General features: G+C 46.1%; 1 protein-coding gene across 2 annotated transcripts in view; it reads right to left on the bottom strand.

Annotated features, from left to right (window-relative positions):
* Positions 1–597: 597 nt before the first annotated feature.
* DENND11 (DENN domain containing 11) overlaps positions 598–13,774 on the bottom strand; it is a 42,746-nt gene continuing 29,569 nt past the window's right edge. Inside the window, exons 8-9 of one of the 2 annotated variants that reach the window (XM_073567579.1) lie at positions 10,059–10,177; positions 598–9,968 (exon numbers count right to left, since the gene is read on the bottom strand). In XM_073567579.1, coding sequence (XP_073423680.1) covers positions 9,895–9,968; positions 10,059–10,177 — 193 coding nt within the window. In that variant the 3' untranslated portion in view covers positions 598–9,894. The remainder of the gene's footprint in view (positions 9,969–10,058; positions 10,178–13,774) is intronic. The other variant, XM_073567578.1, reaches the window with a different exon arrangement.

Genomic DNA, 13,774 nt, shown 5'->3' with positions numbered 1-13,774 from the left:
CGCTCGGCCACAGAAGCTGCTGGAATCCGGAACAGGATGCTGCGAGGGAGCGCAGGGAAGGTAAGTAGGAGGGGTTTTGTTTTTGTTTTTTTTATGCCTTTCTCATGGGGGGGGCCATGCATTCAAGGATAGGGATGAGAAGACGAGGCATACCCAGCTTATACTCGACTCAATAAGTTTTCCGTGGCCAAATTATGTGCCTCAGCTTATACTCGAGTATATACTGTAGTTCCAATTTCTCTCCTGTTCAACCTTATAAATGTATGATTGTTGAGGGTCTGGGTGCTAAGGCTTCCCCTGATACAGAGCACAGGGTCGCAAAGTTCCTTACGTGAAAGAAGCATTATTGACCACTGCCCCCTTAACTCCTATAGACTGTACACGGAGAGTGAGTGGCCACTCATGCTCATTGGGACTTATTTCATACAAAGCGACTTCAGGACCCCCATTCTTACGGTCGTCGGAGAGTCCTAACCCCTCGGATCTGACCTACCTTGGTGACTTCATCAGACGTACATTTCAGATACACCATAAACATTGTCTATAGGTTGCTAGGCGGTTAAAAGGACGCAAAATAACAGATGACAAGACACCCCATTGGACTCAGTGTGGGTTTATTGTTTACACAGCAGATTATTTCTCCTATCGCCAAGTGGTCACACCTTATACGTAGAATACGGTACCAAACCTGCGCAGGTCTGCGGCCACCCCCTGCTATCGGTACAGGTACTTTGTATACTGTGAAAATCATCACCACTTCCATTATTTCACCACCAGGTGGCACTGCTGCTGCACTAAGATGCAGCACATACAGTGAAATCTCAGGACATTAACCCTTCAAGGGCTGTTCTGCAGCTAAAGTTTATCATACAAATATATCATTTAGAGAAAATTTCACATTTAATACATTTTTTTTTTTTTTTTAACCACAGGAGAGTGATATAGGACATCATAATGTGGCTAATTTAAAGAGGATTGTCCAATGTGGACAACTCCCCTTTAACAATGTTCTGGATCCATGAAAAGAAAGAAAAAATCATCAGTAGTCATCAAGAGTTTGGAATGGAAGCAGAAATGAAGCTGCAATACCAGCCACAGCCTATGTACAAGGGTGGCGCTATAGCTGGGGTGGAAAATAGAATAAACATTTCTAAATTCATCTGTACATTATGAAGTCTCTATGTCCTAGTGACTCCTGTATCTGCGACCGATGGTCCCTCTATACCATATGACCGCTATTCTTCCATACTGACATGAATACCAACCTATAGACCCATCATAAGCCGGTCACCCCGCCCCCCCCAAATGTCCGATGGAAAGCTTGACATGAGACATCATTTCCAGTTTGGGTCTGGCTGACTGCTTATTTCCGTTACTAAGCCAGCCCCCTTCTGGGTCGCAACAGATGTACAGACAATGAAGGGGTCAGTTTAGGGTTTCTGGTATTGACACATCATCCGTTACTGTCACTTTAATAAATAAGCCAGCCCCCTTCACCACAACAGATCTTTAAAACACAGAAGGGTCTGGGTTAGTTATTGAAATAAGCAGTCACGCTGATGAAGGGAACGCTAAGCCAGCCCCCTTCTGTCTTTAGATTTGTTGTGGCAGACAAGGGGGCTGGCTTAGATGACATGCCAACACCAGAAAACCCAAGCTAACCCCTTCATTGTATATGTGTTGTGACCCAGAAGGGGGCTGGACTATTTATAAAATAAAAAATGTACACGTAGCACTACACCAGCCCCATCTATAGATTTGGGTAAACAATAAATTGTGTCTTTAGCCAGCCCCCTTTCCACAGAAGGCTTGTCCTGTGCCAACAAACGACATGCTAAGCCATACCCCATCACCTATAAAATTTGGTGGAATGCGCAAATGGGAGCAGCTTAGCTATTGAAATGCCGGTCAGCCAGCCCCCTTCACAGGCAGCGCTGGGCTTGTAGACACTCCCTAATTATATGTACCAATGTCAGCAGTCACATACAGAGTTGAAAGTAGAAGAAACCGAAGCCTGGAATTCTGAGAAAACGATATGTTTCCATATATAAACATTACATTTCCCACAAACAGCGGTATAAAGCATGAAATGGCGGTAACCAGTGTAATGCGGAGGGGCTCCGTCATCCGATCACAGCAGCAGCAGAGCACTCCCAAAACAAGAAAGAATAATTACATAGATGTGCCTTTCATACAGATGGCGACATTCTGCAATATCCGACAAGATGACATTCTACAAACCGCCTGATGCAATCACCGCGGAAAACCGCACAGGGTCTAGTAAACGAGAAATGATACGACCGAGCAACACAGGAAAAAAGGAAATCTATCATTAACAGCCTGTACAGACCTGACCAATCGCCTCATATCTACACATAAGAAGCGGTATGATAGTAGTTGTATTCTCGTACACAGGGGGCGGTATTATAGTAGTTATATTCTTGTACATAGGGGCAGTATTATAGTTATATTCTTGTACATAGGGGGCAGTATTATAGTAGTTGTATTCTCGTACACAGGGGGCGGTATTATAGTAGTTGTATTCTCGTACACGGGGGCGGTATTATAGTAGCTGTATTCTCGTACACGGGGGGGCGGTATTGTAGCTGTATTCTCGTACAGAGGGGGCGGTATTATAGTAGCTGTATTCTCGTACACGGGGGCGGTATTATAGTAGCTGTATTCTCGTACACGGGGGAGGTATTATAGTAGCTGTATTCTCGTACAGAGGGGGCGGTATTATAGTAGCTGTATTCTCGTACAGAGGGGGCGGTATTATAGTAGCTGTATTCAAGTACACGGGGCGGTATTATAGTAGCTGTATTCTCGTACACGGGCGGTATTATAGTAGTTGTATTCTCTTACACAGGGGGCGGTATTATAGTAGTTGTATTCTCTTACACAGGGGGCGGTATTATAGCAGTTGTATTCTCTTACACAGGGGGCGGTTTTATGGTAGTTGTATTCTTGTACACAGGGGGCAGTATTATAGTAGTTGTATTCTCTTACACAGGGGGCAGTATTATAGTAGTTTTATTCTCTTACACAGGGGGCAGTATTATAGTAGTTGTATTCTCGTACACGGGGCAGTATGTATTATAGCAGTTCTATTCTCTTACACAGGGGGCAGTATTATAGCAGTTCTATTCTCTTACACAGGGGGCAGTATTATAGCAGTTCTATTCTCATACACAGGGCAGTATTATAGCAGTTCTATTTTTGTATATAGGGGCAGTATTATAGCAGTTCTATTCTTGTATATAGGGGGCAGTATTATAGTAGTTCTATTCCTGTATATAGGGGCAGTATTATAGTAGTTATATTCTTGTACATAGGGGGCAGTATTATAGTAGTTCTATTGTATATAGGGGGCAGTATTATAGCAGTTCTATTTTTGTATATAGGGGCAGTATTATAGTAGTTATATTCTTGTACAGTCATGGCCAAAAGTTTAGAGAATGACACAAATATTATATTTTCACATGATCTGCTGCCTTCTGGTTTTTATGTGTGTTTGTCAGATGTTTTTATCACATACAGAAATATAATTGCAATCATATTATGAGTAACAAAAGGTTATATTGACAGTTAGAATGAGTTAATGCAGCAAGTCAATATTTGCAGTGTTGACCCTTCTTCTTCAGGACCTCAGCAATTCTCCCTGGCATGCTCTCAATCAACTTCTGGATCAAATCCTGACTGATAGCAGTCCATTCTTGCAAAATCAATGCTTTTATTTTGTCTGAATTTGACGGTTTTTGTTTGTCCACCCGTCTCTTGATGATTGACCACAAGTTCTCAATGGGATTAAGATCTGGGGAGTTTCCAGGCCATGGTCCCAAAATCTTTATGTTTTGTTCCCTGAGCCATTTAGTTATCACCTTTGCTTTATGGCAAGGTGCTCCATCATGTTGAAAAAGGCATTGTTGATCGCCAAACTGCTCTTGCACGGTTGGAGAAGTTGCTCTTGGAGGACATTCTGGTACCATTCTTTATTCATGGCTGTGTTTTTAGGCAAGACTGAGAGAGAGCCCATTCCCTTGGCTGAGAAGCAACCCCACACATGAATGGTTTCAGGATGCTTGACAGTTGGCATGAGACAAGGCTGGTGGTAGCGCTCACCTGGTCTTCTCAGAATAAGCCGTTTTCCAGATGTCCCAAACAATGGAAAAGGGGATTCATCAGAGAAAATGACTTTACCCCAGTCCTCAGCAGTCCACTCCCTGTACCTCTTGCAGAATATCAGTCTGTCCATGTTTTTTCAGGAGAGAAGTGGCTTCTTTGCTGCCCTCCTTGAGACCAGGCCTTGCTCCAAGAGTCTCCGCCTCACAGTGCGTGCAGATGCACTCACACCTGCCTGCTGCCATTCCTGAGCAAGCTCTGCACTGCTGGTAGCCCGATCCCGCAGCTGAAACACTTTTAAGAGACGGTCCTGGCGCTTGCTGGTCTTTCTTGGGCGCCCTGGAGCCTTTTTGGCAACAAGGGAACCTCTCTCCTTGAAGTTCTTGATGATGCGATAGATTGTTGACTGAGGTGCAATCTTTCTAGCTGCGATACTCTTCCCTGTTAGGCCATTTTTGTGCAGTGCAATGATGACTGCACGTGTTTCTTTAGAGATAACCATGGTTAACAGAAGAGAAACAATGATGCCAAGCACCAGCCTCCTTTTAAAGTGTCCAGTGGTGTCATTCTTACTTAATCATGACAGATTGATCTCCAGCCCTGTCTTCATCAACACCCACACCTGTGTTAATGGAGCAATCACTGAAACGATGTTAGCTGGTCCTTTTAAGGCAGGGCTGCAATGATGTTGAAATGTGTTTTGTGGGATAAAGTTCATTTTCTAGGCAAATATTGACTTTGCAAGTAATTGCTGTTAAGCTGATCACGCTTTATAACATTCTGGAGTATATGCAAATTGCCATTAGAAAAAATGAAGCAGTAGACTTTGTAAAAATTAATATTTGTGTCATTCTCTAAACTTTTGGCCATGACTGTACATAGGGGGCGGTATTATAGTAGTTGCATTCTTGTACATAGGAGCAGTATTATAGTAGTTGTATTCTCGTACATAGGGTGCAGTATTATAGTAGTTATATTCTTGTACATAGGGAGCGGTATTATAGTAGCTGTATTCTCGTACATAGGGGGCGGTATTATAGTAGTTGCATTCTTGTACATAGGGAGCAGTATTATAGTAGTTGCATTCTTGTACATAGGGAGCAGTATTATAGTAGTTATATTCTTGTACATAGGAGCAGTATTATAGTAGTTATATTCTTGTACATAAGGGCAGTATTATAGTAGTTATATTCTTGTACATAGGGAGCAGTATTATAGTAGTTGTATTCTTGTACCTAGGGAGCAGTATTATAGCAGCTGTATTCTCGTACATAGGGGGCAGTACTATGGTAGTTGTATTCTCGTACATAGGGGGGCGGTATCTGAATTGTGTTATTGCTCTTATTTCCCCTGGAAATATGACTGGACTGACAGCTGGGCTGACGCTGCCTTTCCCCTTACACAGTCTAACACTGTCTACCCTCGTTGGACATTTAAGTAGTGTACAGATGCACCCAGTTGTCAGTGTACCCATATATTGACATGAGGAATTACAGGGACGGCACAGTGTTTCTCAGAGGCTCCATTATTCTCTCCTGGGTAATGAAGTATTTTCTATACAGATCAGGAGAGCGGTCAACTTCGTTTTACACCCCTGTGTGCAGAAAATACCTCACCCCCGGCTACAGGTACATGGTGCAGGGTTGTAATGATAGATTCCCCTTCATGACATTAATTACATTCGTCTCACACTTTTCCTTAATATTTAAATTTCCTTTAGATAACACACATTTATAAAACACAGTCTAGATTCTGGTGGTCCGGTCTAGATTCTGGTGGTCCGTGGCTGGACTCAGTGTCCAAAGACGTAGCTTCGGTAATTAGTCTGTAGTGATAAATCGGAGACTGGAGGCTTGTGGTCCCTCCAGACCGGGCAGAGGTCTCTGACCAATAAATCCCCCCATATTATATAATAAATTTTCCATTTGACTCACTAAATATATACACGGCCTAGACACAGGGTCAATATATACATACAGGTCATAATCGGAGAGGTCACTACAGGAATGTACATAGAAAGGTGCAACTTGCATACCAAACGGTTTATAGGGTATGTAGCCTTTCGAAACCAGTATTTAGTGTTCCAATGCAGCTAAAATTTTAAAAAAAGTTATCGTGGCCTGCGACACATTGCGGAACTGTGGCCTATAACAAGCTCTTCTGGGGCCTCTGCAGAGAAATGAAACCACCAAGCTACAAGCCTCTGCGTAGTACTGTAACCGCTAAGTAATGGTTCCTGTAGATTGTGATAATGGGGCGTAGTGGTTATGCAACCACCAAGCTCAATGCCGCTACACAACTGAAACCACCAAGCTCAGTGCTGTCAAGTCACTGTGCAACCACCAAGCTCAGTGCTGTCAAGTCACTGCGCAACCACCAAGCTCAGTGCTGTCAAGTCACTGCGTAACCACCAAGCTCAGTGCTGTCAAGTCACTGCGTAACCACCAAGCTCAGTGCTGTCAAGTCACTGCGTAACCACCAAGCTCAGTGCTGTCAAGTCACTGCGTAACCACCAAGCTCAGTGCTGTCAAGTCACTGCGTAACCACCAAGCTCAGTGCTGTCAAGTCACTGCGTAACCACCAAGCTCAGTGCTGTCAAGTCACTGCGTAACCACCAAGCTCAGTGCTGTCAAGTCACTGCGTAACCACCAAGCTCAGTGCTGTCAAGTCACTGCGTAACCACCAAGCTCAGTGCTGTCAAGTCACTGTGTAACCACCAAGCTCAGTGCTGTCAAGTCACTGTGTAACCACCAAGCTCGACGCTGCTACCTAACCGCGTAACCAACAAGCTCAGTGATTCCAAGTAACTGTGTAACGACAAAGCTCAGTGCTGCCATGTAACTGTAACCACCAAGTCCGGCGGCATCACAAAATTATGTAACCTCCAAGCTTAGTGCCACCACGTAACTGTAATCACCAAGTCCGGTGGCATCATAGAATTATGTAACCTCCAAGCTGAGTGCTGCTACATGATGGTGTAACTGCCAAGCCTCTAAGGAGCACAGTACCCGCTAAACTAAGATGTTCCTGTAAATTGCCGCAACTGTTACACTCCAGTCTGTAACCACCAAGTTCAGTGGCAATACATAATAATATTCAACCACTAAGCTTGGTTCCTATACATAATTGTGCAACCACCAAGCTCGGCACTGCTGCAGATTTGTGTAACCACCAAGCTCGGCGCCACCATAAATCTGTATAACCACCAAGCTCGGCGCCACCACAAAACTGTGTAACCACCAAGCTTGATGCCGCCCCATACCTGTGTAACCACTAAGGTGGATTTTGAAGTTTGCTTAATTTTTCTTATTCACTGAAGCAATAAAAACCGGCTTCTCAGGTGGACATACCCTTTAAGTTGTTATCACTGCATGAGATGGAGTCAAGTGGTCAAATACTGTAGCTCTATGGCCACTGTGACGTAGGCCAGCCATTTTCCCTGACCTCCAAAATGTCAGTTCCACCTAGTTATGTGCCAATATTCCATATTGTGGCAGGACTAGGCATATGTGCCACTCAGGATTGCAGGAAAGCTGTGTAGTGCCACAGACTACCATATCAGAGATCTTTAGGGGGCACTTATAGATCAAAACCCCATTAAACTAGCTCCATCCCCCTCCATAGTTACATTCCCATTGTCTGCAGCCACCACTAAAGGGAGCTCACTGCAAGCTGTTAAGTAGCTCAGTATATGCAAGAAGCTCCTGAGCTCCTTCTAGTGGTGGCTGCGGGCGGACACAATTTTAATTATTTACCTCCATATATTTGTAGGGGATTTGGATCTCTATCAGAAAACGTAGTAATGTACTGAAAAGATATATTAAAAAAATGTAATCAGCGCACGATTTAAAATGTAATTAGAATAAAAAACTAAATCTGTTAAATTTGGTCAAGATAAAACAAAAATAGCGCCTCCACTGCCTGCAAGGTCAATCCCACGTACTGCAATGGAGCTGAGCTGTAATACCAGAAACAACCTGTGGGCAGAGGTGGCGCTGTTTTACAGTATTCTTGATAGTGTGAAATAGAAGAGACTTACTAATTCTATGTATGGAGTGTTGCTTCCCTGTAATCACTGTGAACTGATTTTTAAAGGGGTTGTCCAGAATTGGAAACCTATATTTTAACAGAAGTAGAGCACCCCCATCTGTCCATGGACCATTTTTGGAATTGAACTTAATGCCCCAATCATATACTTGTGGTCTGTGTGTGAGAGATGCAATACCAGATACAGACTGTGGAGAGGGGAGGCGCTGTTCATACAGAAGAACAAAACAGTTTTACTTTTATCTCCTCGACAACTTCTTTAACAAAACCTGATTCATAGAAAGGGCTGAACCCGAGCGTTACTGTGCAAAGTGCTCACCGGTAGATTTGGTTATAGAACTCCTGATATTATATAATCACTGTCACATATTTAAAGGGCAAGTCCACATCTGACCGTCACGGTACAGTGGATGTACGGAAACAGACTACATAAGAGGTTCAGGCATTCTGAAAAATGATTACTGTACTGACCCTGCATTATAGCCTGTATTATACCCCAGAGCTGCACTCACTATTCTGCTGGTGCAGTCACTGTGTACATACATTACATTACTGATCCTGAGTTACCTCCTGTATTATACTCCAGAGCTGCACTCACTATTCTGCTGGTGCAGTCACTGTGTACATACATTACATTACTGATCCTGAGTTACCTCCTGTATTATACCCCAGAGCTGCACTCACTATTCTGCTGGTGCAGTCACTGTGTACATACATTACTGATCCTGAGTTACATCCTGTATTATACTCCAGAGCTGCACTCACTATTCTGCTGGTGCAGTCACTGTGTACATACATGACATTACTAATCCTGAGTTACATCCTGTATTATACCCCAGAGCTGCACTCACTATTCTGCTAGTGCAGTCACTGTGTACATACATTACTGATCCTGAGTTACATCCTGTATTATAATGACTTCACCAGCAGAATAGTGAGTGCAGCTCTGGGGTATAATACAGGATGTAACGCAGGATCAGTAATGCAATGTATGCACACAGTGACTGCACCAGAAGAATAGTGAGTGCAGCTCTGGGGTATTAAACAGGATGTAACTCAGGATCAGTAATGTAATGTATGTACACAGTGACTGCACCAGCAGAATAGTGAGTGCAGCTCTGGGGTATAATACAGGATGTAACTCAGGATCAGTAATGTAGTGAATGTACACAGTGTCTGCACCAGCAGAATAGTGAGTGCTGCTCTGGAGTATAATACAGGATGTAACCTGGGATCAGTAATTACTTTGTATGTAGCTGTTGGGCATGCACGTTAAATATGATCAGTCACCTATAGGTCATGAAGCCATTTTATCCATTTAGGCCACAGATCCTCCCTGGACCACTGAGGTCACAGAGGGTTGGGAGGCACCGTGGCTCCTTGATACCACTCATAAAACGGTGGTGCCGATATCTAGTCCTCCGTTTCTCTTCTCCGGACGCTTTGACCTCCTGCAGTGTCATTATTGCGTGTCTTACTTGTGACAGCCGGGTCCGGTATTGGGGGAGGGTCGCAGCCCCCTCTGCAGTCAGTCTACAGGGGGGGGGGGGGGGGGGAGGTGGAATATTTACAGGAGCCAAGTGGCCGGGAAGGTCAGACAGTGTCAGGGACAACACGGGTTGTCGATGACGAGCATCAGATCGAAGCCGTACACTTCCAGAAGGTCCATGAGGAAGCTGCGGTCGCCCTGCGGGTCCAGGCCCATGCTGCGGGCGTGATCGGCCGTCAGCGTCTTATCTTGGCTCGCCGCCACCTCCAGGAGGATCTGGAAGATCCTGTTATTCTGCTCCATGAAGAAGCTGCAGGACAAGGAGAGAAAGCCATGCAGAAACAGCCAGATACCGCCCCCCAGGGCACAGCATCCCGCCATGACATAGGGCTGCACTTACAGAATGAAGAGATCCTCCTCGCAGGATGAGCAGTCGCCGTCCACCTCCTGCGTGTACAGCAGCAGCTGCCTGTACGGAGACACAGCAATGAGCGCAACTCACCGGGGGCCAGAGTATGCCTATAGCGTAGGAGATAAGGGGCATGTATACTTTTGGAAACCATTGTTTATTGCTCTGAAGGATCAAAATTAAAAACTAGAAAGGCAAATTATCTTCATTTACAAAAAAAAAAAATTTCTCCTTTGTGTATACAGCTCCAGTGCAAACCAATGCGTTTCCATGGTTACAAATTTTAAAAATAAAGTGTGAAAAGGGAGCAGTGGAGGGGAGGGTCAGACTATACAGCGTATGGAGGGAGGGTCAGACTATACAGCGTACAGAGGGAGGAGATGGAGGGAGGGTCAGACTATACAGCGTATAGAGGGAAAAGAAGGAGGGAGGGTCAGACTATACAGCGTATAGATGGAGCAGAGGGAGGGTCAGACTATACAGCGTACAGAGGGAGGAGATGGAGGGAGGGTCAGACTATACAGCGTACAGAGGGAGGAGATGGAGGGAGGGTCAGACTATACAGCGTATGGAGGGAGGAGATGGAGGGAGGGTCAGACTATACAGCGTATAGAGGGAGCAGAAGGAGGGGAGGGTCAGACTATACAGCGTATAGAGGGAGGAGATGGAGGGAGGGTCAGACTATACAGCGTATAGAGGGAGCAGAAAGAGGGAGGGTCAGACTATACAGCGTATAGAGGGAGCAGAAAGAGGGAGGGTCAGACTATATAGCGTATAGAGGGAGCAGAAGGAGGGGAGGGTCAGACTATACAGCGCAGAGGGAGGAGATGGAGGGAGGGTCAGACTATACAGCGTATAGAGGGAGCAGAAAGAGGGAGGGTCAGACTATATAGCGTATAGAGGGAGCAGAAGGAGGGGAGGGTCAGACTATACAGCGTATAGAAAGAGGAGAGGGAGGGTCAGACTATACAGCGTATGGAGGGAGGAGATGGAGGGAGGGTCAGACTATACAGCGTACAGAGGGAGCAGAAGGAGGGGAGGGTCAGACTATACAGCGTATAGAGGCAGCAGAAAGAGGGAGGGTCAGACTATACAGCGTATAGAGGGAGCAGAAAGAGGGAGGGTCAGACTATACAGCGTATAGAGGGAGCAGAAAGAGGGAGGGTCAGACTATATAGCGTATAGAGGGAGCAGAAGGAGGGGAGGGTCAGACTATACAGCGTATAGAGGGAGGAGATGGAGGGAGGGTCAGACTATACAGCGTATAGAGGGAGGAGATGGAGGGGAGGGTCAGACTATACAGCGTATAGAGGGAGGAGATGGAGGGGAGGGTCAGACTATACAGCGTATAGAGGGAGGAGATGGAGGGGAGGGTCAGACTATACAGCGCATAGAGGGAGCAGATGGAGGGGAGGGTCAGACTATACAGCGTATAGAGGGAGGGTCAGACTATACAGCGTATGGAGGGAGCAGGAGGAGGGAAGGGTCAGACTCTACAGCGTATAGAGAGCAGAAGGAGGGGAGGGTCAGACTATACAGCATATAGATGGAGCAGATGGAGGGAGGGTCAGACTATACAGCGTATAGAGGGAGAAGATGGAGGGAGGGTCAGACTATACAGCGTACAGAGGGAGCAGAAGGAGGGAAGGGTCAGACTATACAGCGTATAGAGGGAGGGTCAGACTATACAGCGTATAGATGGAGCAGATGGAGGGAGGGTCAGACTATACAGCGTATAGAGAGAGCAGAAGGAGGGGAGGGTCAGATTATACAGCGTATAGAGGGAGCAGAAGGAGGGAGGGTCAGACTATACAGCATATAGAGGGAGCAGATGGAGGGAGGGTCAGACTATACAGCGTATAGAGAGAGCAGAAGGAGGGGAGGGTCAGATTATACAGCGTATAGAGGGAGGGTCAGACTATACAGCGTATGGAGGGAGCAGAAGGAGGGGAGGGTCAGACTATACAGCGTATAGAGGGAGCAGAAGGAGGGAGGGTCAGACTATACAGTGTATAGATGGAGCAGATGGAGGGAGGGTCAGACTATACAGCGTATAGAGGGAGCAGATGGAGGGAGGGTCAGACTATACAGCGTATAGAGAGAGCAGAAGGAGGGGAGGGTCAGATTATACAGCGTATAGAGGGAGGGTCAGACTATACAGCGTATGGAGGGAGCAGAAGGAGGGGAGGGTCAGACTATACAGCGTATAGAGGGAGGGTCAGACTATACAGCGTATAGATGGAGCAGATGGAGGGAGGGTCAGACTATACAGCGTATAGAGGGAGAAGATGGAGGGAGAGTCAGACTATACAGCGTACAGAGGGAGCAGAAGGAGGGAAGGGTAAGACTATACAGCGTATAGAGGGAGGGTCAGACTATACAGCGTATAGAGGGAGCAGGAGGGGAGGGTCAGACTATACAGCGTACAGAGGGAGCAGAAGGAGGGAGGGTCAGACTATACAGCGTATAGATGGAGCAGATGGAGGGTCAGACTATACAGCGTATAGAGGGATCAGAAGGAGGGAGGGTCAGACTATACAGAGTATGGAGGGAGGGTCAGACTATACAGCATATAGATGGAGCAGAAGGAGGGGAGGGTCAAACTAAACAGTTAGGCTAAGTGCCCACGTTGCAGAAATGCTGCGGAAATGTCTGTAGCATTTCCACAACTCCCTGCCGCGGCTAAAACACATGCGCAATTCGCATGCTTTTTCCCGCAAAACACAAGCGTTTTTAGCTTGCGCTTTTCCATGCGATTTGAAGCTTCGCTTGAAAAAGTGATTGACATGTTGGTCACACAAGCATAGTGCCTGATAAGTGTTACCATCTTTTTACTATTGATGCTGCCTAGCCTAGGCAGCATCAATAGTAAAGATAGAATGTTAAAATGAAAAAAAAATAAAAAGAAAAAAAAAAAAAATCGGGATATACTTACCCTCTGTCGGCCCCCGGAGTCCTCTCGCCTCTCAGCCAGCATCTTCCGTTCCCAGGGATGCCTTGCGACAATGACCTCTGATGATGTAGCATCACACGAGACTGCGATGTCACCTGGGGCGATTCGCGCAATGCATCCCTGGGAACGGAAGATGCTGGCAGCGTGGCTGAGAGGCGGGAGGACTCCGGGGGCCGACAGAGGGTAAGTATATCCCGATTTTTTATTTTAATTCTATTTTCTATTATCCCGCTGCGGAATCGCATAGCTGTAAAATCCGCAGCATGTCCAATATTTCTATGGAGCGCGGCGATTCCGCCGCCATAGGATTGCATTGAAACGTTCACTTTCCGCATGTGGCTATGCCCACCATGCGTGAAGTGAGCGCTTCATGTGCGGATGGTACCCAGGGTCTGAAGGAGAGGAGACTGTCCTCCATGCCCTGGGTACCATAACAGGAATATGGTACCCAGGGCATGGAGGACAGTCTCCTTTCCTTCAGACCCTGGGTACCATCCGCACATGAAGCGCTCACTTCACGCATGGTGGGCATAGCCACATGCGGAAAGTGAACGTTTCAATGCAATCCTATGGCGGCGGAATCGCCGCGCTCCATAGAAATATTGGACATTCTGCGGATTTTACAGCTATGCGATTCCGCAGCGGGAAAATCCACAGCATGGGCACAGCAACTGCAGAATCCCATAGGACTGCATGGGGATGCGTTTTTTAATCATTTCCGCTGCAGCAAAAACGCATAAAAACCACAACGTGG

The sequence above is a fragment of the Dendrobates tinctorius genome, unplaced genomic scaffold (assembly GCF_039654945.1).
Source record: "Dendrobates tinctorius isolate UK_male_01 unplaced genomic scaffold, ASM3965494v1 ptg000020l, whole genome shotgun sequence".
Classification (NCBI taxonomy): Eukaryota; Metazoa; Chordata; class Amphibia; order Anura; family Dendrobatidae; genus Dendrobates; species Dendrobates tinctorius.
This window is presented reverse-complemented; position numbering and strand designations above follow the sequence as displayed.